General features: G+C 31.4%; 1 protein-coding gene across 1 annotated transcript; it reads left to right on the forward strand.

Annotated features, from left to right (window-relative positions):
• Positions 1–1,608: 1,608 nt before the first annotated feature.
• LOC134681675 (uncharacterized) lies at positions 1,609–13,762 on the forward strand. Its single transcript, XM_063541323.1, has 7 exons — positions 1,609–1,672; positions 3,957–4,024; positions 6,501–6,812; positions 9,380–9,495; positions 10,413–10,605; positions 12,117–12,224; positions 12,933–13,762. Exons 2-7 carry the CDS (start codon positions 3,958–3,960, stop codon positions 12,986–12,988), a joined length of 852 nt encoding a protein of 283 aa, XP_063397393.1. The 5' UTR covers positions 1,609–1,672; position 3,957; the 3' UTR covers positions 12,989–13,762.
• The last annotated feature ends 13,530 nt before the right edge of the window (positions 13,763–27,292 follow it).

Genomic DNA, 27,292 nt, shown 5'->3' on the forward strand with positions numbered 1-27,292 from the left:
TGACCCAAAAATTACTTGTGTAAAAAAATCCAAACAAAAAAAAAAAAAAAAAAAACCCCGGGCCAATTAAATATTTCAAAGGAGAAGAAATATATCCCATCAAAATATACAGGTTTGTATTGAAGCCTGTATTTCAGTAGTTGTCGTTTGTTTATGTGTTACATATTTTTTTTTCGTTCATTTTTTTTTAAAACTAAGGCTGTAAGTTTTCTCGTTTAAATTGTTTTACATTATCATATCGGGGCTTTTCATAGCTGTTGCACATACATATGAATAACATCATTACAGCTTATTTCCAAATGCATGCAGATCAAAACTTTGATTAGCGTGCTTGCTTTCTTTGCATATTGTACAAAATATAAAATATACAAATTAATCTATGCCTATATATATATTGTTGAAAGATCTCAATTTTATTTTCAAATCTTGTATAAATAACAATGCAAACAAAGCAAGCAAGCCAACCAAAGTTTTACTTTGCAGGCATAAGAACTCATATGTAATGATTTTATTCAGTTTGGCAAATGTCCGAATTGGTTAAAATCGAGAAAAAAAACTGACAGTACAGTTGCTGACTTCACTTCCTTCAAAACAAAGGGAACAGTTTGGAAGTCCCATGTACTGAAATGTGACCAAAAAAATACTTATCGATTTTGTTAACACTGCTATATTTGTAACTATTTCTTTGCCTTTTTACGAACACAAAATTTAAGGCTCACACATTTGCCGTTTATTTTTTATACTAAAATTGCTGTACTAGTACCGGCTCTAATCGACGGCTTTCTTTACACTAGTAAGTTTGTCTCATATGTAATTGTGTTTTTCGCTGTTGTTTCGTTGCTGTCTGGTGGACGAATACAAAAAATCTCTGTGCCATCATCAAACACCTTAATGGCTTTATATCGGGTAATTCAAACCCGGTTTCTTTTTCGAATAGAAATAACTCTTCGTGACTCTGAGCATGGAAGTAATACTTTATATCACGAACTATAATATAAATGAGTATATACAATATGAAAAACTAAGCATTGCACGAAAAAATGTGTTGTATGTCAGTAAGGAACACGTGATCTTGGTTGATTGTAAACACGTAGTTGACCATCTTGCATTATGACTCATTTAGTGGATTGGTCAAAACCTAGGTTAAAATAAATTGCGTCACATGCACATTAACAATTACATGTGCGAGAAAATAGGTATGCTAATTTATGCATTTCCATATATGTTAGTGGTCCCGACCTGTTATAGTCGAGTCGTAATAATCTTTACCTAAATATATCCATGAATCGAAAGTAAAAATATGCTGTTGTAAATGTCCATGATAGTATTTTCAAAGTTCGTCGATAAAATATATATATGTTTAAGGCATTTGTATGACCTTATTAAAGGGAAGCGGTGGATATTAAAAAATAAATAAGTTGCCGTATAATTGAATATTGAAAAAGATTTAGGCACTTAAAGTCACTTTAAAAGAGTCATAACACTACAAAAATAGATATCTGTTCAACAAATCGAAAGTAAAAATACAATTTCTAAAAATCCATAAATTTATACCACCGATTGAGTATGTTTAGGGCATTTGTATCATATTATTAATTTTCAGAGGTAGGATATTCGAAAAGTAAGAAGTTGCCGTATACTTGTACATTCCAGAGGAGTTTGCTCAAATTTGGTAGGCACTTTGAATCATTATAATAATAGAGTCTTTAACATCTAAACTCAAGAATCGAAAGTAAAAATATATATTTTTATATAACCGTGACAATGAATCTGAGGTCCATCGATTAAATTGTTTAAGGCATTCGTATAACAAAATAAATTGGAGGAGGTAAGCTACTATTCGATTATACACGAGTTAATATATAATGCTTCATTCTGCAAAGGCATTATACTTGATTATGGTATAAGTGTTGTCAAAATTTCGGAATTTTCTGGTGATACATATAAAAATAAATTATATTTACTTTGCGACTTCAATAAGATATTGGATAGAATATTTTTTTGCAAGCAACACTAGAAGCTAGTCTTGGTGCCTAACAGACTTTTAAGCGTCTAAGCTGCTGTTAAAATAATGACTTCATATGTGCTCTGGTATTGACTATTTTGAAGTGATGGACACACTATTAACGTGTTAAAGCAACTTGTATGACATTTACTGGTGAAATTAATCGTTTTGAGTTGATTGGATGTATAAATGTATTTCTTTGAGACATTATTACAACTGTTTTGTTAGATTTAATCACCAATAATAAAAGCAACATAACTTTATTTAGAAGACAACTAGGGGTAAATACATGCGCTCCAGATGAGCAAGCAGTTACTTCTAAACAGAAACAAGTCTTGCTATTCCTTAGAAGCAAACTTGAACCTTTGATAACAAGTTCCATCCCATGATGTCATAATTCGAACAATGGAAATTATGCATTTAATAAGGGTCTTACAATAATGATGGGAATCGTAACATTTTCGAAGAGAAATCTTTCATTTTCCATTTTAAACATTCATAAATACATAACTATGATATTATCTAAAAAGCGAAACGTAAAGTAAGTAGATGCCATGTTAATCATTAAGCTCAAAACGCTCCTGTGGTAAGTCTGTATAAGGAGATCAAACCAACCTTGGAACAATCTGAATGGTTTAAAAATGACTCATTTTGGGCTTTAATGTGTTTGTTTCATGCACATTAAAATATGATGAAATTTCAAACATTTACGTTCCTGACTATTTGTTGGAGTCATAACTGTCATTCGTGATTGTTTTATTTTTAGTATTGATTTTGTTTTCAATTCTTTTCCTATATACTCATTTCTATCCCTGCCGCGCTTAGCACATTTCTATGTAGTATTATTCCAGAAGCGCCTACATACGGATTATATATCTCCAAATTGATACGATATTCCCGTGCTTGTAATTTCTATCATGATGTCCTTGATAGAGGGTAGCTATTGAACCAAGAGTTCAAAATGTTGAAGCTGAAATCATCTCTTTGTAAATTTTTCGGATGCCATCACGAGTTGGTTGACCGTTCTGGAACAACCATTTTACAAATGATATCGGATACGTTTCTTACGTCGTAACTACAATCTTATTGCTTTATCATGAATGCGACCTACCGAATTAGATTATTTACCGGGTTTGTAATAACATAAGGAACACGACGCGTGCCACCTGTAGACCAGAGATCACCCCCAGTTTTTTGTTTGTTTCATATTGCTCAGTCTTTAATTTTCTATGTTGTTTCTTAAATACTTATAAATGTCAGTTTGTCGTTTTCATTTTAGCCATGGCGTTGTCAGTGTATTTTCGATTTATGAGTTTGACCGATTTTCTTGTATCTTTCGCCCCTCTTTGAATTGGCTGCTCCCGCACCAGATCTGTTCTACAATGAATTACAACTAGAATATGTGAAGTATTGGTATCCAACTGTTGTACGTCTGCCTATATAGGCACAAATTAGAAAAACTGATGTTTCGTATAACATATGTTTACATATAAATATAAAATACCTTCTTTTGTTACAATTAGTTCAAAATGATAAAAAAAAAAATGGAAACAAGTTATTGTATAAAAACAATCATATTAGTGTTATTTTCTTTATAAAAACGGGGCAAGATTATAAAGTGACATTCAAAATTGAGTTAAATCTAATTGATGCATTTTGTTTGTCTCCTTACCATTACAGGATTTGGCATTGATCTGTTTCATTAAATATAATGCTTGCATTTATCAAATATTCTTGCTTTTTATTGTTAATGACTGTTTATTGATTTCATGGTTTCTTTTTTGTTTTGTGTGTCGAGGGGTTGTTTGATTGTTGGTTGATTAACGCACGTTCTTCAACATGTTTATTTAAAAAAAAAAACGTCTATGCTATCTGTTTTTTATTAATTTAATAACCTTATACCTGCTGTAAAACTGACATGACTTCATGCTTTCTTGGTTTTTTTTTTTAGAATGTTGACATATGGATATTTTGCTGTTCTGCCTTTTATTTTCTGTATCATTTCGACACATACATCAGGTAAGATGGGTTTACTTTATTCTGCTAGTCCTATTTCAACAATTTTGAAACATAGCGCCTTCAATGTACTTAAAGGTACTTTTCATGATCTATATGTGTCATTCGAATTGAACCCGCTTTCAATGTAAACGTCTCTTATTTTCAGAAAGTAAACACATGGATCAATTTCCTCCTTTAGAAGCATTTGTATTAATGATACAAGTTCATGTGAATGAATTGAGAAATGAAGATTTCCGGCAGATTTAAATCATAAATCATTATAGAAGTCACCAAGCCGAACTCGAGCTTTTTTTAATAGATACATAACTTTCGAACATCTGATTAACAATATATTTACATCGCTCATATATGTCTATTAAACCGTTAATGTTTACAATATTGCTAATTTTATTTGCCTGAAAATGTTGGTACAATATTACAAAACGTAAGTATTGCTGCATATACGTAAAGATTTTATAAGCTATATGCATATGTGTATCTTCTTTATAATGAACACCTACAAAAATGACACATTTAAAACTTAGAGTTGGGATCACCATGTCATGTTTGTCGGCTACACTTTTCTTGAAAGCTTTATTTTCAAATTCAAAATGACAGAAAAAAGGATATATTGGATTTAGACCTAGATTTAATCTCGAAACTTGACACCTAACAAATTTCAACGGTATCAAAATATGAATTATGGTCTTCAACTGAGTAGTTCATTTTGTTTGTTGTCGTTTTGACTAAAGCTTCACTGATGAGTCATATAACTTTGTGCGTCTGGCGTTCACACTTTCAGCTTGGTATATACGATGAGCTTATGTTCACTGACGCACCACTTTGCAAGAATTATAAAGTGTGTTGATTGACGGAAAGAATTTACAACATAATAATCCCCCCTATCAACGCTTGGGGATATACTGTATATACATTTCTAGACTAAGTGTTATATTCTAATTTTCTTCAGAAATTTTCTATACATAATAAAAAAAAGGACAGATTGCACATCTGTAAATACAGTATATGCAATTTCCCATAGGCACTTTTTTACGGCTTAAACTGTGACACGTTTACTATGAAGTTTCTTAAAACAATAATAACTTCTATCAAGAAACATTTATAAGCACTACAATTTATTCACGTGTCTAAACTTGGGGTTGTGTGACAAAGAAGTAGGTCCGATAATGACCGATTTTGTCCTTAAATTTCAAGTTCGTCTGACCAAGGATTTTTACCACTTTTAAACACTTTAGTATCTATTTAATTTGAATCAGTTAGTTTATGAGAAAGATTTGAACTGATTTAGTCATTAAAAACGATCCGATTCAAGCTCAAATATATGAAACATCAACCAAATATGCCGAAAAATGTCACTTTTCGAATGTTTTTTGTCAAAAATGAAAGTGGCCACATCCGTGTTCATCCTCAACCTTTATATATGTTATATATACATATAACATATATAAAGGTTGAGGATGAACACATACATATAACATATATAAAGGTTGAGGATGGACACGGATGCGGCCACTTTCATTTTTGACAAAAACCATCATCCGTGTTCATCCTAAACCTTTATATATGTTATATATACATATAACATATATAAAGGTTGAGGATGAACACGGATGCGCCCACTTTCATTTTTGACAAAAACCATCATATATAACATATAATAATGGTTGAGGATGAACACAGATGCGACCACTTTCATTTTTGACAAAAACCATCACATATATAAAGATTGAGGATGAAAACGGATGCGGCCACTTTCATTTTTTGACAAATACCATCCGAAAAATGATATTTTTCGGCATATGTATTATCCTAAAATACAATTTCCATTTCAATATTAAGGATGAACCCGAATGCGGCCACTTTTACACGAAAACCGTCTACAATTTAACTAAAATGCTAGAATTTTGAAGAATTCAGTAATTTACAAATGTAGCATGACGTTGAGGTGCCAGTACCCGAAACATGTTCATTGTATAGTAAAAAATAGCCCATATTTATGTAGCAGAAGCACTATGTATATACTGTTCAATAAATAACTAAAAGTTTACATTTTATCAATTTTGTAAAACTTCTATATTTTGAGGCCAAAAAAGGCTCTTACTGGACCTACTCCTTCTCAATAATCATATTCCTCGCAATTTTAAACAATTTAAACATACATATGAATTTAGATTATGTACGCACCCTCCCTGCCTTTGGGATTTCTCAGAAATCGCCCGCTACAATGAGTTTTTATACAGGTAACATTCCCAAATTATGCCTGTATGATATACCATGTAGAGATCATATCTGGAAATCAGTACGTAAAGAAAACAAGAGATATTTGAATATCATCCATCTCCCCAAAAAAATTTTTGAAAACAAATATATTTTCAAAGTGCAACCGATACATTAAAGTGTATTGTTTTATGTTTGAACACCACTCGTAAATTAATATGTTGCAATTAGCTTTATACATTTTTGATTGATATCTTAGTCGTTTGGAAAATTCAAACAGTTCCAATTGTAATTGGCGAAGACGTTGTAATACAATGTATTGTTTCGGTTGATGCATGTCGAATAGATCACACAAAACAGTGGACAGGAGGCAAGGGGTACAAGTTAATTGGATTAAACGGACATACAACAAATAAGTCAAAATACACGATGAACGTATATAAATCAACTCTTAGCTTTGAACTAAGAGTCAAAAACTTCACCGAAGCTGATGCTAACAACGAATATACATGTTTATGTGGAAAAGCGCACTATACAGCCATGCTGATGCTAAATACAACTGGACATGTGTGTGAGTATATCAAAATATTCACATACATTTTTAACTTTATCAAATCGGTTCAAATCCTGTAGAAATGACTTACAATATGTAACGGGAAAGTTTAATTATTTAAGTAAAAAAAAGTTCTGCTACCGCTAATCAAGATCATGTTAAATTAATAAATTGTATGTATGGGTTATTCAAACTTAAATGAGAAGGTTAAAAATTAAATATATCACACAAAGTGTATGATTTTAAAGCTTCAAAAATTTATTTAATTTTTCTAGGTTAGTAAAAAATGTGCGAAAGATAACAGAGGGACAGTAAAACTCGTTGATCAAAAATAAACATACAACGCCATGAACAAAAAATTGATAAAACGTGTAAAACAGACATACAATAGTACACAAGACACAAAACAGAAAACCAATGACTTAGTAACACGAACTCAATCCGTCATTTTGCTCATGTTATTAAACATTCGGTAAATAGTCTAATTCAGTGTCACATTCTTGAAAAAGGATTGAGATTGTAGTTACGACATAAGAATCATATTTGATATCATCTTTGAAATGGATTTTCCATAAGTCGTTATGGCGTCCGAAAATTTACGAAGGGATGAATGTAAGTGTACAGATCCAAATATCAAAACAATTGCAAGAAACATTATTTTCATTTCGTTCGAAGATTAAGTAACACCATGGGACAGACTTATTGATACTAAGTTATTCTTTATTTCTAATTTTTCATAACACATGGACAATCATTGTTTCGCAAATCCAGATCATAAACTGCAGACCACAATAGTTTTTTGGGGTTAAAACTTGACTCCATTCAGAAAAAACAATAAAAAAAACATTTTTCAAGCATTTGTTGTGTGTGTGAATCACTTTTATGGATTTCCTTTAATTAGGAATGCTTATACTGAGACTTTGGAGTTAGGTTAGTATGAATAATTCTAATGCAATTATTTTGTAACAATTGTTCTGATTGGATGACAGCAAGCGTAAAATTCTCTATCTCCTTGTCTGTAACTAGGGAAGCCGACATTTTGAATTTCGGAATGTATTGACATGCTATTTCTACAATAATAAACAAAAACACTCACTTGTTGCGCCTGAAAATCCCCTTTTTATCAAATTTTATTACATTTTGAAGCGGCACAGAAGCCATAAAACGCCCGGTGTTTATGTTTGACGCCGGAAGCATAACTATGACGTCACCTAGTGTAGGGACCAAAGAAGATAACATTTTTTCGCGGAATTTTCTTTAATGAAGATTTTACACTGAAATAATGATTGAAATTTAATAATGAACTTGTTTTGCATTAGAATAGAGATAACTGTATTGTATTTGAAGCTTTGCGAACGTCCATCGGTAGTTTTACTGTCGCAAATACCCGTTTACCTGTCTCCGCTCCGCGTCGCCAGGTAAACTAAATTTGCGACAGTAAAACTACCGATGGACGTCCTTAAAGCTTCAAATACAATACAGTTATCTCTTAAATAGAACCTTTAAGATCCGTTATGATAAAAAACGAGAGATTGAGAATAGCCAAACAAATGTTAGGATAAACAAAACATCATAAATAAAGGGGATCATAAATGTTGCCTCCAAACCGAGCATGACCGGGTGTAACTAAGAGACTAATATATAAAAAAAAAAAAAAGGGATTAAGGGCGAAAATTTTCACTGATATAAAAACACACTGATATAAGGACCAAAACGATTCAAATATTTTATGACAATGAGGGTCGGTTGAAAACAAAACTTTACGACAAAAGAAATGATTTCAGATTTCCAATTCTCAAACTTCCATTTCTAAGTAGCAACATTCCAGCAGCACCTGCATACGGGGTATATATCTCCCAATTGCGAAGATATTCCCGTGCTTCTATTTGCTAAAACGATTTTCTTGATTGAGGGTTGCTGCTCACAAGAGAGCTTTAAAACCAAGAGTTCCAAATGGTGAAGTTGAAATCATTCTCTCTTAAATATTACTGTCGCCAACACGAACTGGTTAACTGTTATGGAATAAACGTTTCACAGATGATGTCGATTATTTTTATTACGTCGTAACTACAATCCCTTCGCTTTCATGAATGTGACCTACCGACTTAGACTGTTTACCGGATTTGTTATGATAACATTAACGGTACCAATTGTTCTGCATCAGATGCACATTTCGACAAAAGATGTCTCTTCAGCACGTGATGCTCGTGGCCAAAATATGTAAAATCCAAAGCTTATACAGAAGATGAAGAGCTATAATCCAAAAGTTCCGAAAACTTACGCCAAATCTATGAAGGTTTATAACATGAGCAACACGACCGGTGCAACATGCGGAGCAGGATTTGCTTTAACCTTCCGAAACACCCTCAGTTTTTGGTGGGGTTCGTGTTGCTTATTTGTTAGTTTTATATGTTGTTTCATGTGTACTAAAATTGTTTGTCTGTTTGTCTTTTTCATTTTTAGCCATGGCTGAATTTTCGATTTATGAGTTTGACTGTCCCTCTAGTATCTTTCGTCCTTCTTTTAAATGAGACATCAACTCAACAATATATATATTTATTTCAATTTCTGAATATTAATTTAAGATATACCATTGGACGATGAAATTATTGACAACAGCTACTTTAAAGATAACACAATACATGTGAATCTTACAATCATGAAAGTACATCCTTTACCAACTTGTTATTTGCAATATAATGTAAGTTTTTAAGTGTATTCTAATAATAGTTTACAAAACTAAGATCCTTTATTAACAAGCTTTTTAATATGATTTTAGTTTCATGATATTATTCTGAAGAAAATTAAAAAAATAAATTCAAATGTGTAGCTTTTGATACAAGAACACTCAACTTGTGTTCGGAGGATATCTATAAGTTTAAGCAAATCTATTAAACAGAATGAAACCTTACAGAGAAATTGAGCATTTAACAGATAATAATCATTTAGAACAAAATTTTCAGCATTGATAAAAATATTAAATACAACACATATATCACTTATAATTTTTTCAACAACAAGGAAAATGTCTACGATGGCTTCAAATTAGTCCAGACAATATCCGACTTTGTTATACCATAAATAAAAAAAATATCGTTACGATCTCTAATATTCAAATTTAGATAAACAAGACACGTGTGTTGTATACTGGTGGTTTAAACAATAATGATAGCTTCAAACCTATTACATTTCACTTGTTTTAAAACGACTTGCCTGTTATTTTTCTTTGTTTTTCTTTAGCATCTGCAGGGTTCCATCTTACAAACATTGGCCAAACCCTACGACCAACGTAAATTAATGTTGTAACTAGATATAACATTAAAACAAAATAATATTATGCTGGTCTTGGTATGTGGCTACTATACTTTGACATGTTAGTCAAAATAAACACTATCTTCTTAAGACAGCCTGTTTGTGACGTCATTATTACATCATAATTGTTTGTTGAGTTTGCTTTTGTCAGATATATTTACATATTGTATTTCATTATTAATTAATCATTCTTTTTTAACAACATTAGCTAAAAAAAAAAGAATGACATTCCTAATGTTTTGTTTTGTTTTTTTTATTATTATTTCCTTTTTTGAATAATTATTTAACTCACATTGTTTTACTCAGGGTTTGACAAAAAAATTAAAAGCACATGGAAACGAAAACGAAAATGGTAATAACACATTTTATGAACTTGTTTATGATGATACAACGGCAGTTCATAAACGATGTAACATAACTTGGTTTTTCAACTGTACCTTTGGAAAGAAGAGTTTTCGTACGGACTATCATAATTTATATAGTTGTAATCTCGATTATGGTAAGTATGTCTGTGTTATCATCACTTTTAAGTTTGATTGCTATAATGATACGAAAAGTGTGTGCGTAAAGGATGTTCTTACGAATAACAATTATTATAAAAGTAAACATATTGAATTTAATTGTAAAAAGGTATAGAAAGATTGTACAGACACGATTTAAGATAACAGCTTTTTGTAGTTCCGATTTCCTGTCAGAGAAACAAGTTTTGTATTAATTTAAACAATATTTCAAAATGAATTCTACAAATACACGTTATCTTCACATTCACAAATGGGATTCAGAAACAAGCAACAAGTGCTAATGTTAATCTGCCCTCTTGTATTTCTGCTATAAAATATGTTTGCATCGAATATCACAGAAGAGGCGATAAGTGTCCACATGCCAGTCTGGTGTAGTTAGATTGATACCGTAAATGCTATGAATATCATAATAATATACAATATATCTGTAATGATTGTACTGACGCTGTTTTATAATGCCTTAACTCGGCCGACTAAAATCAAATCCTTTAATCTGATGATTTTACATATGAGATGAGCAATGTGTGGCAAGGAAACAACTGCAATGTTTCCAAAAGTCAATATTTATCAGAATAACGTGAATTGAACAGTATAGTTTTAACACACAAAAAATGTACTAAGATTTTCATGTTTTAGAACTGCAGATCTTCTTATGCATTTCAGAAATTAGAGGTATACGTGTGTTCATGTCTGTTTCAAACAATTTTAAACGTTAAAAAAATGAAAAATAAATATCTATACAACAGGGGAAATATGTATCAATCGTAGTGAATGAGAGTAAAATATTTTGCGAATATCTAATATATATATATATATTAATACATGACTTGTAAATGTCATGTTTTGGGGAATTTATGATGTTTATGAAACATTTAATGAAAACATTCCTGCGCTAAACACATTTTGATCCATTATACAATGGAGAAAAAAATAATCAACACTGATGTTCATATGATGAAATCATAATCTTTCACTCAGTTTAATTGAAGTCCGGTGCTGGCATGTCAGTTAACTGCTAGTAGTCTGTTGTTATTTATGTATTATTGTCATTTTGTTTATTTTCTTTGGTTACATCTTCTGACATCAGACTCGGACTTCTCTTGAACTGAATTTTAATGTGCGTATTGTTATGCGTTTACTTTTCTACATTGGTTAGAGGTATAGGGGGAGGGTTGAGATCTCTCAAACATTTTTAACACCGCCGCATTTTTGCGCCTGTCCCAAGTCAGGAGCCTCTGGCCTTTGTTAGTCTTGTATTATTTTAATTTTAGTTTCCTGTGTACAATTTGGAAATTAGTATGGCGTTCATTATCACTGAACTAGTATATATTTGTTTAGGGGCCAGCTGAAGGACGCCTCCGGGTGCAGAAATTTCTCGCTACATTGAAGACCTGTTGGTGACCTTCTGCTATTGTTTTTTTTATTTGGTCGGGTTGTTGTCTCTTTGACAGATTCCCCATTTCCATTCTCAATTTTACTTGTATTTTAGTACCCAAAGACAAAGATGTGAAGCCAATATATATACTGTTTGTGATTCCAGTGATTCTCCTTCTTATCGTCGTGTACATTGTTTATTTGAAATGTCGGAATTCTGAAAGTAAGTATTTTTTTTAAATGTCAAAAAAACAAACATACGATGTCCACTTTTATGTGCAACCATTTACAAAATATGTTTGTCATACAAATTGAACATTTGACATAACTTTCAATTATAAGATTCTACCAACGAGATTGGAACAAAATATGTTCAGATAAGAGTATTTGATCATTTGTAAAAGACTAAATTTGTTTTCTGTATTTTCTCATGTCTGTTTCATACATGTCTTTTTATTTGCAAAAAGAAAATTTTATATAAAAAATATTATACACCTTTGGTTATTGTTTTTTTCTTTCTTTTATTATTCAAAACATAATGTATCCGCTGTTGAATGCAGCCATTCACATTTTATTTATCTTGAAATTACAAATTAGAGTCATGTAAATAATCCTTGTTATAGAAAAAATTGAACAAAATATACTAAAGAGACAACCGTATGTTGTAGAAATATAGACAATGTTAATGCCAAAAATAGAAACGACCATAAAAAATATTGCTTCACAAGTGACAACTCTAATGTTGTCTATGCCAAATACACGTTCAATGATGAGGTTGACTTATTCTTTCAATCTGGCCTAAGGTTGAGAAATATGGGTTTTTTTCTATTTGGAAAAGAGACTGATATATATTTTAAGATAAAAAAAGAAGGATCGGAATGTTTAACTTTTCATGTATGTGTATGAAATTATTATAATATTGCACTTTTAGGAAAGTCTAATGTGGAAAATGAAGAAAGCAATAGTCTACAACAAATACACACATAAGAAAAGACGACGAAACTCCATTTAATAGAAAATAAAATCCATGTGGAACGGGAGTGATCCGCCATCTTGGATCGTTCGTTGATGATTAACAGAAAAAACGTTTTCATCATTTCGTATAAAAAATTCTATATTAGCAAATCAGGATGTGAAGTTTCATATTGAACGTCATGTGTGCTGTATTGCAATATAGCAGAAAACCTTTTAGTAAAAAAAGATTTTTCTATGCAGGAATGTCTAGTATTTGGAAGAAATATAATTACCTAGACAAATATTCTGTGAGGTTATGTTCTTATCACAACTGCTTACAAATACATGATATTATGTGATCGATTCAAACATATTTGACTTAATCTTTCACAGGAAGATGACTCAGATAATCTAAACTGAAAGAAATTAAGGTTCATCTATTTTTCGTCAAATTGCTTAAAGTGATTGATACAGCTATTTTTTAATACTTTATTTAGGTTATTTTTTTCTAACATGATAGGGCTTTGTTTCGTTTTTTTTTTAAATATTATGATAAATGTAAAAACTTTCTTTTAGAAAGTTCTAAACTGAGGTTTATTTTCTAATTTTATTCAAAATGAGAAAATTGGTAGATAATATTAAGGTCTTATTGTTGCAGTTACAAAGTTTTTACTGCAAAACATGTAATTTATTAGGTGATAACAAGACATACTTACATGCGTAGGAAATAACATTTTCATTATCATATTGATTGTAAAACAAATGTTCTATCGATTTCAGTTGTTCATCGGTATAGTTTTATTTGAATATTTTGTTTTCTTGTCAGTAGCACAACTCTGTTCCAAGACATAGAATCATGTCAAGACAATTGTCAAACGTTACGGTTCATGTACTTCCAATAAAGTATTGATAAATCATAACGGAATTTGATGAGACTGTTATTAAAGAGAGAGAATAAGCGCTATAGAACCAGGTTTAATCCACCATTTTCTACATTTGAAAATGCCTGTACCAAGTCAGGAATATGACAGTTCTTGTCTATTCGTTTTTGATGGTTTTGTTTTTTTATTTTGCCATGTGATTATGGACTTTCCGTATTGATTTTCCTCCGAGTTCAGTATTTTTGTGATTTTACTTGTAACTATGTACTAATATATCCCGTCATTGTGTTATTATTATGCCATGATAAATGTTTGTTTACATATTTGTCTTATAGTGATTAAGATATTAACACATATGCGGCTGGGAAACCTGTGATGGTTTCAGCTATCTTGAAAACCAGTTTTTATCCACCATTTTCTGCATAAGAAAATTGCTATACCAAGTCAGGAATATGACAGTTGTTGTCCTTTTCTTTGATGTGTTGATGCTATTGATTTTGCCATTGATTGTGTATTTTCAGTTTTAAATTTTCCACGGAGTCTAGTAATTTTATGATTTTACTTCTCACTTGAAATCTCAACATTTGCACCATGTCCTGGATTTTGATTGGTTTGTTGTATGTTCCTTTGGAATTTCTAACCAAGAAGAAGTATTGGATCGTTCATCACTGTTAGACGGTGTTTTTGCAATCATTGTTATAATTTTTGGTCATCATAGTGCTCATCAAAACTCCTTTTAAAATTAATTTAATCAACTTTATCAGCAATCAATGCCGAGCTTCAATGCTTTGGTGAAACAATAAGATCTTGGAAAACAAAAAATAAGCTAGATATTATAAAGCATTTAATATGTGGTATAAATCTCCCAAATGATACGATACTCCCGTGCTTTCCTTTCATATCATGATTGTCTTGATAGAAGGTTGCTGCTTACAAGGAAGCTATTAAACCAAGAGTTCCAAATGGTGAAGTTGAAATATCCATTTTTAAATTTTACGGACGCAATATGAAATAACTGTAACGTTTCACAAATGATATCGGATATGTTCCTTACGTCGTAACAACATTTCTTTTTCCTTTCATGAATATGACCTACCTTATTTAGACTTTTTACTGGATGTGTTATCACATAAGCAACACGACGGGGTCACATTTGGAGCAAGATCTCCTGACTCTTCCAGAGCACCAGATATCCCCCCAAGTTTTTGGTGGGGTTCGTATTGATTATTCTTAAGTTTTCTATGTAGTGTTATCTGTTCTGTTGTTTGTCTGTTTGTTTTTCTTATTTTTAGCCATGGCGTTGTCAATTTTTTTTCATTTGGAACTCTTGGTTTAATAGCTTGCTTTTGAGCAGCAACCTTCTCTATCAAGAAAATCATGAAAGAAGATTATTATCAATTTCATAAGACCATATTTTTTTTTCATTATAATAATTTTCTTTTACTCTTTGAGAAATTATCCGATTTGTTTTAATGTTAAATTATTCCACTTCATAATTTTGACGAAGACAATACATTTTAGTTCTTGATTGTTAATTTAAAAGAAAATTTTCATTTTATTCAAACGACAAACTTTTTAGTTGAGATGGCATGGTAACTCAACTGATAAGTTGTATGGCGGATAAAAAATACAGCAGTAAGTAATTTTCCATATGACAGAAGCGTATAGCCTGGGGTGTGTATAACTTATTTGGAATACCTTAATTTTTGAGGGAACATCCTGTACACGTGTTATATTTTATACATGTTGCAATTCATATATGTAAAGCCATACTTCACATTTTATTGTAAGAATGTTTTAACTCGAGTGTGATGAAAAGACATTGCGAATGGCATCTAAATATATCTATATATAAATACATGAGTGGCAACATGGTAAACTTGATGCTTCACGGAGCATGTTCGCTCACCTGATATTGTATTCACAATTGATACACGAAGTAATGCAACTGTACTACCGTTGCTACAGTTACAGAAACATATGCCGAAAACTGCATTTTACACCTACATATATGTGCTATTATTCATGTTGACCATGTTGGTCTGCAGGTGAGTTCATTCGACACATTTTAAAACTAAACACCCAAAAAATGATTGTGACCAAGTTTGGTTTAATTTGTCTCAGCAGTTTAGAGGAACAGGTTTTTGTAAGGTTATAAACAATTTGAAAACAATATTATAAAGGATAACAACCTTAAGGATTATTTGACCATGTATGAATCATTTGTATATCTCTTTTTGCTAAACATTATTGCAGTAACAGTTAATATATATATATATGATATTCTTGAAATAACCAGAAACGACAAAATGTCCTAAAAATTATTTATTCAGGGGCAGCAACCTTACAACGGTCTTAAAAATTTAATTACAGATATATCTTGACCTGATAAATAATTTTACTCCATGTCAGATTTGCTGATAATTTTTCAGAGACATAAACCAAAATCAACATTTTACCTCTATACCTCTATGTTCTATTGTTTGCCATGGCGACCATGATTGATGCTAAGTGTTGTTAAATTTGGCCCAGTACTTTCAGAGTTAACGGACGACGACGACAACGGGCGACGGATGCCAATGATGATGCCCATTGAACTAGGTGATTTAAAAGGGATCTACAAATAATAGCCAAATTGAGTAAATGAGTATGGATTTAAAAGTATAAAAATAATCAAGTCAGTATCATTTAACTGAATAGGGAGTTGATGATATCTTTAGCAACTAACCAACGATCATAGTATGACCCTAGCTAGTAAGAAAACTAATACCACTAATAATGCGAAGTGCAGTTGTAGTAAAACACTGTAACACAAAAAAGGGACATTTTCAAAGTTCAAAAAGACCAGAATGAATATTAAGATACATAGAAGAATTTATCATCATTTAACTCGGGAACACCTGATCTTTCAGATTTCAAAAGGTGAAATTCAAAGTGCATTTTGAAGGTCAAGATCAAGTTTCATCATGACCTTGAAATAGGCATCGACTTGAAGATCATGAAATACTGATCATTTTTGCAATCATAGTAAGTTGATATCTATAACTTTTTAAAAGATATACACTACACACTTTACTTTAAAAAAAATCAATTCATAGTACCTTTTCGACGGATGTTCGGACAGTTTTGAGCCTAGTTTATTAAATGTAGTGCGTGCCAAGAGGAAACATTATATAAATAGTATGTATGCATCCATTTCTAATAGTTTTCTTAAAATGTTAACTTGAAATATCACTGTTAAAACGTTTTGCGTCTATGACCTTCCACTTTGAATGCAAACGAGAGGTCACATGGCCTTTAGATTATTGGAGAAAACAGCAGGTCTACACGACATCCGATTTTTAAAGCATAGTGTTTCAAAACTTGAGTATAAATACTCAAGGGAAATAACTTTTATAAGAGTTGATAACAAAACAATTGTTTACATTTATTTACCTTGCCCTTTGAAAATCGATATAACAATTACCTAATCGATTCTATCTGTAAAAAATTTAAAGAAAAAAAGGAGATTATGGGGTTATAACCCTCAGAGGAGATGGTGAAATCCTCCCTCAAAAGAAATGGGCCGGGGAGGAGGACATGTCAAAACAATGTTGGAAAGGAAAGAAAGAAAGAAAACAACATTAAAATTATAAAAAAAAAATAATGGTTTTTGTTATATCTTCATCCTATAAATAATTCAAAAACTATGGTCAAGTTGATGTCTACTTATTTGGTATTTAAAATGAATTATAATAATCATGTTATTTATCTTTCAAGTTGTTCTGAATGCCGACCTATTACATTTTACAACCAAACTAAGGACAACTAGTGTACAACAATGGTGATTTTATAAAATCAGCAACATACTTTTTTTCAATTTCAACAGTTTGCATTGAGACTCTATTTAACTTGTTTTGTCATTTTTTAACAACAAAATTATGTCTTTAAGAGTGAAATTGATTCATCTGATTGAAAAATTTCCCTGGTACTTTTCCATTGAACAAAATATGCATGTTGTAGCAATTTCTAAAGGTAAACTATATTAAATTGATAATCCTTAAAAAGTATTATTTTCAGTATCGGCAATTTTCTAAAAACTAGCATTTACTAGTACGAATGACTTTCTGGAAATGGTTTACATTATGATTATATATATATATATTTATGACTAACAGAAATGTATAACACACATTGTATTTGAAATAAACGAGCTATTTATATACATAATTGATTTTTTTTAATGTAGATATTTTACCTATTGTCGCAACTATTTCTCAAGATCGGCAAATTTCTAAAATTTAGCTCTAACAAGTACGAATGATTTTCTGGAAATGATTTCCATCATGGTTATATAAAATATATATAGACATCAGAATCTGACTGACGAAGGATATCTGTTATCCGAAATATTTATAAATAATTACATTTATAGTTACCTTTTTTTGTATTTGGAGTTGTTGTGTACACTTTTTTAGGCGTTTATATAATTTATTTATTGTGTACATGTATCGTTATTCGTAACGATCCAGCGCCCTCGTGGGAAAAATCGTTGACTATTATTCAGACGTTTTATATATATATACGAGTCTAAATTGAAAACTACGTTCAAACCTATGATTGCGTTGGATAAAAACCGCAATTTTTATACGTGTGCATGTTAAACAAATTTCGTTGTAGAAGGGTCTAAAAACAGCACAAACAACATTTTCCAAAAGACCAAAAAAGTGAAAAAGTGTATTTAAACAAAACGCATTTGACTAACAGGTCGAACAACTGATGTTCTTTAACCCTGCTGACTGCCATTGGCGATTGCCAAATAAAATTGATCACAAGATGTAACAAAATGGATCTATAAATAAATTTAATACTAAACAGAAAAACTTTTTAAACTTGTGGCCGCGATGTTATGCCACAAACATACGGTGTCAATATATTTTAGTACACCAGATCCGGATTTCGACAATAGATGTCTCTTCAGTGATGTTAGGGATCGAAACGGTATTTGGAAGGCCATATAAAGAGTATCCTCATTTTTAGAAAAAGTACCCTCATTTTTTAGATAAACTCTTGAATTTAAAGAGTCAATATAGGATGAACGGATCATATAAACCGGAGGGGAAATATGATACAAAGCCCAAACAAAAAATATAAACGAGTCTAAATTGAAAACTACGTTCAAACCTATGATTGCGTTGGATAAAAACCGCAAATTTTATACGTGTGCATGTTAAACAAATTTCGTTGTAGAAGGGTCTAAAAACAGCACAAACAACATTTTCCAAAAGACCAAAAAAGTGAAAAAGTGTATTTAAACAAAACGCATTTGACTAACAGGTCGAACAACTGATGTTCTTTAACCCTGCTGACTGCCATTGGCGATTGCCAAATAAAATTGATCACAAGATGTAACAAAATGGATCTAAATAAATTTAATACTAAACAGAAAAACTTTTTAAACTTGTGGCCGCGATGTTATGCCACAAACATACGGTGTCAATATATTTTAGTACACCAGATCCGGATTTCGACAATAGATGTCTCTTCAGTGATGTTAGGGATCGAAACGGTATTTGGAAGGCCATATAAAGAGTATCCTCATTTTTAGAAAAAGTACCCTCATTTTTTAGATAAACTCTTGAATTTAAAGAGTCAATATAGGATGAACGGATCATATAAACCGGAGGGGAAATATGATACAAAGCCCAAACAAAAAATATAAACGAGTCTAAATTGAAAACTACGTTCAAACCTATGATTGCGTTGGATAAAAACCGCAAATTTTATACGTGTGCATGTTAAACAAATTTCGTTGTAGAAGGGTCTAAAAACAGCACAAACAACATTTTCCAAAAGACCAAAAAAGTGAAAAAGTGTATTTAAACAAAACGCATTTGACTAACAGGTCGAACAACTGATGTTCTTTAACCCTGCTGACTGCCATTGGCGATTGCCAAATAAAATTGATCACAAGATGTAACAAAATGGATCTATAAATAAATTTAATACTAAACAGAAAAACTTTTTAAACTTGTGGCCGCGATGTTATGCCACAAACATACGGTGTCAATATATTTTAGTACACCAGATCCGGATTTCGACAATAGATGTCTCTTCAGTGATGTTAGGGATCGAAACGGTATTTGGAAGGCCATATAAAGAGTATCCTCATTTTTAGAAAAAGTACCCTCATTTTTTAGATAAACTCTTGAATTTAAAGAGTCAATATAGGATGAACGGATCATATAAACCGGAGGGGAAATATGATACAAAGCCCAAACAAAAAATATAAACGAGTCTAAATTGAAAACTACGTTCAAACCTATGATTGCGTTGGATAAAAACCGCAAATTTTATACGTGTGCATGTTAAACAAATTTCGTTGTAGAAGGGTCTAAAAACAGCACAAACAACATTTTCCAAAAGACCAAAAAAGTGAAAAAGTGTATTTAAACAAAACGCATTTGACTAACAGGTCGAACAGAAAAACTTTTTAAACTTGTGGCCGCGATGTTATGCCACAAACATACGGTGTCAATATATTTTAGTACACCAGATCCGGATTTCGACAATAGATGTCTCTTCAGTGATGTTAGGGATCGAAACGGTATTTGGAAGGCCATATAAAGAGTATCCTCATTTTTAGAAAAAGTACCCTCATTTTTTAGATAAACTCTTGAATTTAAAGAGTCAATATAGGATGAACGGATCATATAAACCGGAGGGGAAATATGATACAAAGCCCAAACAAAAAATATAAACGAGTCTAAATTGAAAACTACGTTCAAACCTATGATTGCGTTGGATAAAAACCGCAAATTTTATACGTGTGCATGTTAAACAAATTTCGTTGTAGAAGGGTCTAAAAACAGCACAAACAACATTTTCCAAAAGACCAAAAAAGTGAAAAAGTGTATTTAAACAAAACGCATTTGACTAACAGGTCGAACAACTGATGTTCTTTAACCCTGCTGACTGCCATTGGCGATTGCCAAATAAAATTGATCACAAGATGTAACAAAATGGATCTAAATAAATTTAATACTAAACAGAAAAACTTTTTAAACTTGTGGCCGCGATGTTATGCCACAAACATACGGTGTCAATATATTTTAGTACACCAGATCCGGATTTCGACAATAGATGTCTCTTCAGTGATGTTAGGGATCGAAACGGTATTTGGAAGGCCATATAAAGAGTATCCTCATTTTTAGAAAAAGTACCCTCATTTTTTAGATAAACTCTTGAATTTAAAGAGTCAATATAGGATGAACGGATCATATAAACCGGAGGGGAAATATGATACAAAGCCCAAACAAAAAATATAAACGAGTCTAAATTGAAAACAACGTTCAAACCTATGATTGCGTTGGATAAAAACCGCAATTTTTATACGTGTGCATGTTAAACAAATTTCGTTGTAGAAGGGTCTAAAACAGCACAAACAACATTTTCCAAAAGACCAAAAAAGTGAAAAAGTGTATTTAAACAAAACGCATTTGACTAACAGGTCGAACAACTGATGTTCTTTAACCCTGCTGACTGCCATTGGCGATTGCCAAATAAAATTGATCACAAGATGTAACAAAATGGATCTAAATAAATTTAATACTAAACAGAAAAACTTTTTAAACTTGTGGCCGCGATGTTATGCCACAAACATACGGTGTCAATATATTTTAGTACACCAGATCCGGATTTCGACAATAGATGTCTCTTCAGTGATGTTAGGGATCGAAACGGTATTTGGAAGGCCATATAAAGAGTATCCTCATTTTTAGAAAAAGTACCCTCATTTTTTAGATAAACTCTTGAATTTAAAGAGTCAATATAGGATGAACGGATCATATAAACCGGAGGGGAAATATGATACAAAGCCCAAACAAAAAATATAAACGAGTCTAAATTGAAAACTACGTTCAAACCTATGATTGCGTTGGATAAAAACCGCAAATTTTATACGTGTGCATGTTAAACAAATTTCGTTGTAGAAGGGTCTAAAAACAGCACAAACAACATTTTCCAAAAGACCAAAAAAGTGAAAAAGTGTATTTAAACAAAACGCATTTGACTAACAGGTCGAACAACTGATGTTCTTTAACCCTGCTGACTGCCATTGGCGATTGCCAAATAAAATTGATCACAAGATGTAACAAAATGGATCTAAATAAATTTAATACTAAACAGAAAAACTTTTTAAACTTGTGGCCGCGATGTTATGCCACAAACATACGGTGTCAATATATTTTAGTACACCAGATCCGGATTTCGACAATAGATGTCTCTTCAGTGATGTTAGGGATCGAAACGGTATTTGGAAGGCCATATAAAGAGTATCCTCATTTTTAGAAAAAGTACCCTCATTTTTTAGATAAACTCTTGAATTTAAAGAGTCAATATAGGATGAACGGATCATATAAACCGGAGGGGAAATATGATACAAAGCCCAAACAAAAAATATAAACGAGTCTAAATTGAAAACTACGTTCAAACCTATGATTGCGTTGGATAAAAACCGCAATTTTTATACGTGTGCATGTTAAACAAATTTCGTTGTAGAAGGGTCTAAAAACAGCACAAACAACATTTTCCAAAAGACCAAAAAAGTGAAAAAGTGTATTTAAACAAAACGCATTTGACTAACAGGTCGAACAACTGATGTTCTTTAACCCTGCTGACTGCCATTGGCGATTGCCAAATAAAATTGATCACAAGATGTAACAAAATGGATCTAAATAAATTTAATACTAAACAGAAAAACTTTTTAAACTTGTGGCCGCGATGTTATGCCACAAACATACGGTGTCAATATATTTTAGTACACCAGATCCGGATTTCGACAATAGATGTCTCTTCAGTGATGTTAGGGATCGAAACGGTATTTGGAAGGCCATATAAAGAGTATCCTCATTTTTAGAAAAAGTACCCTCATTTTTTAGATAAACTCTTGAATTTAAAGAGTCAATATAGGATGAACGGATCATATAAACCGGAGGGGAAATATGATACAAAGCCCAAACAAAAAATATAAACGAGTCTAAATTGAAAACTACGTTCAAACCTATGATTGCGTTGGATAAAAACCGCAATTTTTATACGTGTGCATGTTAAACAAATTTCGTTGTAGAAGGGTCTAAAAACAGCACAAACAACATTTTCCAAAAGACCAAAAAAGTGAAAAAGTGTATTTAAACAAAACGCATTTGACTAACAGGTCGAACAACTGATGTTCTTTAACCCTGCTGACTGCCATTGGCGATTGCCAAATAAAATTGATCACAAGATGTAGCAAAATGGATCTAAATAAATTTAATACTAAACAGAAAAACTTTTTAAACTTGTGGCCGCGATGTTATGCCACAAACATACGGTGTCAATATATTTTAGTACACCAGATCCGGATTTCGACAATAGATGTCTCTTCAGTGATGTTAGGGATCGAAACGGTATTTGGAAGGCCATATAAAGAGTATCCTCATTTTTAGAAAAAGTACCCTCATTTTTTAGATAAACTCTTGAATTTAAAGAGTCAATATAGGATGAACGGATCATATAAACCGGAGGGGAAATATGATACAAAGCCCAAACAAAAAATATAAACGAGTCTAAATTGAAAACTACGTTCAAACATATGATTGCGTTGGATAAAAACCGCAATTTTTATACGTGTGCATGTTAAATAAATTTCGTTGTAGAAGGGTCTAAAAACAGCACAAACAACATTTTCCAAAAGACCAAAAAAGTGAAAAAGTGTATTTAAACAAAACGCATTTGACTAACAGGTCGAACAACTGATGTTCTTTAACCCTGCTGACTGCCATTGGCGATTGCCAAATAAAATTGATCACAAGATGTAACAAAATGGATCTAAATAAATTTAATACTAAACAGAAAAACTTTTTAAACTTGTGGCCGCGATGTTATGCCACAAACATACGGTGTCAATATATTTTAGTACACCAGATCCGGATTTCGACAATAGATGTCTCTTCAGTGATGTTAGGGATCGAAACGGTATTTGGAAGGCCATATAAAGAGTATCCTCATATATATATATATATATATAAACGAGTCTAAATTGAAAACTACGTTCACCTATGATTGCGTTGGATAAAAACCGCAATTTTTATACGTGTGCATGTCAAACAAATTTCGTTGTAGAAGGGTCTAAAAACAGCACAAACAACATTTTCCAAAAGACCAAAAAAGTGAAAAAGTATATTTAAACAAAACGCATTTGACTAACAGGTCGAACAACTGATGTTCTTAAACCCTGTTGACTGCCATTGACGATTGCCAAATAAAATTGATCACAAGATGTTACAAAATGGATCTGAATATAAATTTAATACGTCACAGAAAAAAAAATTTGTTAACTTGTGGAGACGATGTTGTACCACAAACATTCGGTGTCAATATTTCTTATATATATATATATATATATAAAATAGAGATGCATAACACACATTATCGCTATTTTGTGCATTTTTCCTTTGATCTTTTTTTGTGATAATTTTCATATCATGCTTCTCGCTTGAGATGAAAAAAATATCGATAGAAACTAAGGAGGCCACGTGGTGTTGCTAACGAAATTGACATTGAAATTGACAACGTCGTCATAGGTAAAATAACGATAAACAGATTATCATTGGTCATCTCAACTCGATTGCTTTTCTCACTTTCGCTGTACCAGCTCAAGTGAGAAAATCAATCTCGTTGAGATAATCAACGATAATCTATAATTATATCTAAAACCATCGAGATATTCAAATAAACATTATTTATGCGTTTGTATGTAGAAATGTTACTTAAGTGATATGGTCGACGATTTTATTTTGGCAAATTCAAGTATTGTTCATTTAGAATATTGTGAAAGAAATATTTGTTGACTATTTTATTTTAATAATATTCATATTTTAGGTAATTTGATTAGCAAATGTCTCATTATTATACCTACCGTTTACTTAACTGGAGACTACTACTGTACAAAAACGGTAATTGCATAAAGCTAGCATCTCACTTTTTTTATATAACATCAGTTTACATTGCGTCTCTATTTAACTTGTTATATTGTTATATTACTCAGTAATATATCTTTCAGTATTTACATTATTCAACGATTTGAACAATTCCTTAATACGTTTCCATCGAACCAAATAAATTATTCATTGTGTAGCAAATATTTTAAGTTTACGAATTTAAATGGATACATTGTAGTCACTCAAAATGATTATTTCTCAGGATCGATAATATTTAAAATGTTGCCATTTACTTATACGAAGGATTTTCTAAAAACTGTTTATATCATGGGTATATATATATATATGTGTAAATTTGAAAAACAGAGTTATAAAAAAATATAACAAAAAAATGTAATTACTACAAACGAGCAATTAATATTAACATCTTTAATTCGTAGATAAGTAGATAGGTAGATAATTTACCTATTTTTTTAAATCAAATTTAAGTTTGTTTTAAATTAGTGAATGCCACCATAGGCGGATCCAGAGAGACCATGGGGAGGGGGTTGATTATATAGGGAATCATTGATGCATGTCTAAAGCCTCCTCCCCCTTTAATGCAAGTCTACGGTTTCCCCTTTTGAAAAGTTCTTGATCCGCCACTGGCCGCATTATTACATGCTGTAACAATCATTTACTATACTGTGATTTCCGAACATCAGCAACACACATTATTTTAATTGCATCAGTTTACATGGAGTCTCTATTTAACTTGTTAATACACTATTACAAATTCATTAATACATGTATGTCTCTCAACAAGTTCATGATTCATCGATTTGAACTATTCTTAATCACTTTTATATGAATTCATTATTATGTAGCAACTATGAAAGATATGTCACTTTTTACTGATTGTCACTTAAATAAATAATATTTTTCAGGATCAGTAAATTTAAAAAAATTAGCTCTTTCAAGTACATGTACGCATGACTTTCTGAAAATGGTTTACATCATGTTTATATATGTATATGACATTTGCATAATGGTTATATATATATGACATGAATAAACTGTATATAGTAAACCAACTAGCTACATGTAATAATATTCACATTATCGATTCTTTTGTATAAAGAAATTTCACCTTAGTGAAATGGTCGACGATTTTCCTTTCGCAAATTCAAAAATTGGTCATAAAAAAAGGAGAAAGAAATATTTATTAACTATTTCATTGAAATTCAATTTAAGTTTATCTGTTTAGTTCTTTAAAATTAGTAATTGCCACATTATTATACCTACCGTTTAATAATCTGCAGAAGACTACTACTGTAAAAAAACAATTATTTATAAAGCATGCAACGAACTTTATTTTAATGACAAAAATCTACATAGAGTCTCTTTTGAACTTGTTATTGCAATATTACTGATCATGAATATATATCTTTCAGAATGTTCATAAATCGTCGATTTGAACAATTAGCACTTTTCTATCGAACCAAAAATTTATTATGTAGCAAATATTAAAGGTATACGATTTTGAACTGATAGAAAAAACCATTATCAGGATCGTTTAAATTAAAACAATTAGTATTCACTCGTATGGAGTACAATCACGACAAGTAAGTCCCTAATTAAATGCCAAAATCACATCAAATTTATAGATGACAACTGTCATATTCCTGGCTTGGAACAGGCATTTTCTTGAGTAGAAGATGATGGTTTTAAAGCTTACTAAAACTCTCACGTGTATGACAGTCGGTTCGAATTCCGTTATATTACAACGATGGGAGAAGAAAACAAACAGATGTAACACAAAAACATGTCAAAAATAGGGGTACAGAAGTCATCATTGTGTTATAATCTTAATTACTATAAAAACAAACAAACGTATCAAATAAGCACAAAACGGCATATTTTCAATTTAAAAACCTCATTCGTTGCTATTTTATCAAACGATTTTGTGTTTTCTATGTTAAATCCACCATGAAGGATTGAACGATTTTAAGTATGAAATATTTTCTGAAAATGGTTCACATCATGGCTATAAAAAGAGACAAACAGAGAAAAATAACAAACTTGGTATTTAAATCCAACGAGCTATTCAGATAGACATTAATTCTCCGTTTGTTAAAATATATTTTTATCTAGTAAGTGATATGGTCGACGATTTCTTTTTTGGAAATTCAGATATTGTTCATAAAAAATATGAGAAAAAAAAATTGGTTGACTATTTTTTTAAATCAAATTTAAGTTTGTTTTAAATTAGTGAATGCCACCATAGGCGGATCCAGAGAGACCCTGGGGAGGGGGTTGATTATATAGGGAATCATTGATGCATGTCTAAAGCCTCCTCCCCCTTTAATGCAAGTCTGCGGTTTCCCCTTTTGAAAAGTTCTTGATCCGCCACTGGCCGCATTATTACATGCTGTAACAATCATTTACTATACTGTGATTTCCGAACATCAGCAACACACATTATTTTAATTGCATCAGTTTACATGGAGTCTCTATTT

Source organism: Mytilus trossulus, chromosome 8 (genome assembly GCF_036588685.1).
Source record: "Mytilus trossulus isolate FHL-02 chromosome 8, PNRI_Mtr1.1.1.hap1, whole genome shotgun sequence".
Classification (NCBI taxonomy): domain Eukaryota; kingdom Metazoa; phylum Mollusca; class Bivalvia; order Mytilida; family Mytilidae; genus Mytilus; species Mytilus trossulus.

Excerpts from the sequence above, each read along its gene's own strand:
- LOC134681675 (XM_063541323.1), top strand. The coding sequence starts at position 3,958 with ATGTTGACATATGGATATTTTGCTGTTCTGCCTTTTATTTTCTGTATC. Across the intron at positions 9,496-10,412 it reads CTTGTTATTTGCAATATAAT|GGTTTGACAAAAAAATTAAA; the intron begins GTAAGTTTTTAA and ends TGTTTTACTCAG. Across the intron at positions 10,606-12,116 it reads TAGTTGTAATCTCGATTATG|TACCCAAAGACAAAGATGTG; the intron begins GTAAGTATGTCT and ends CTTGTATTTTAG.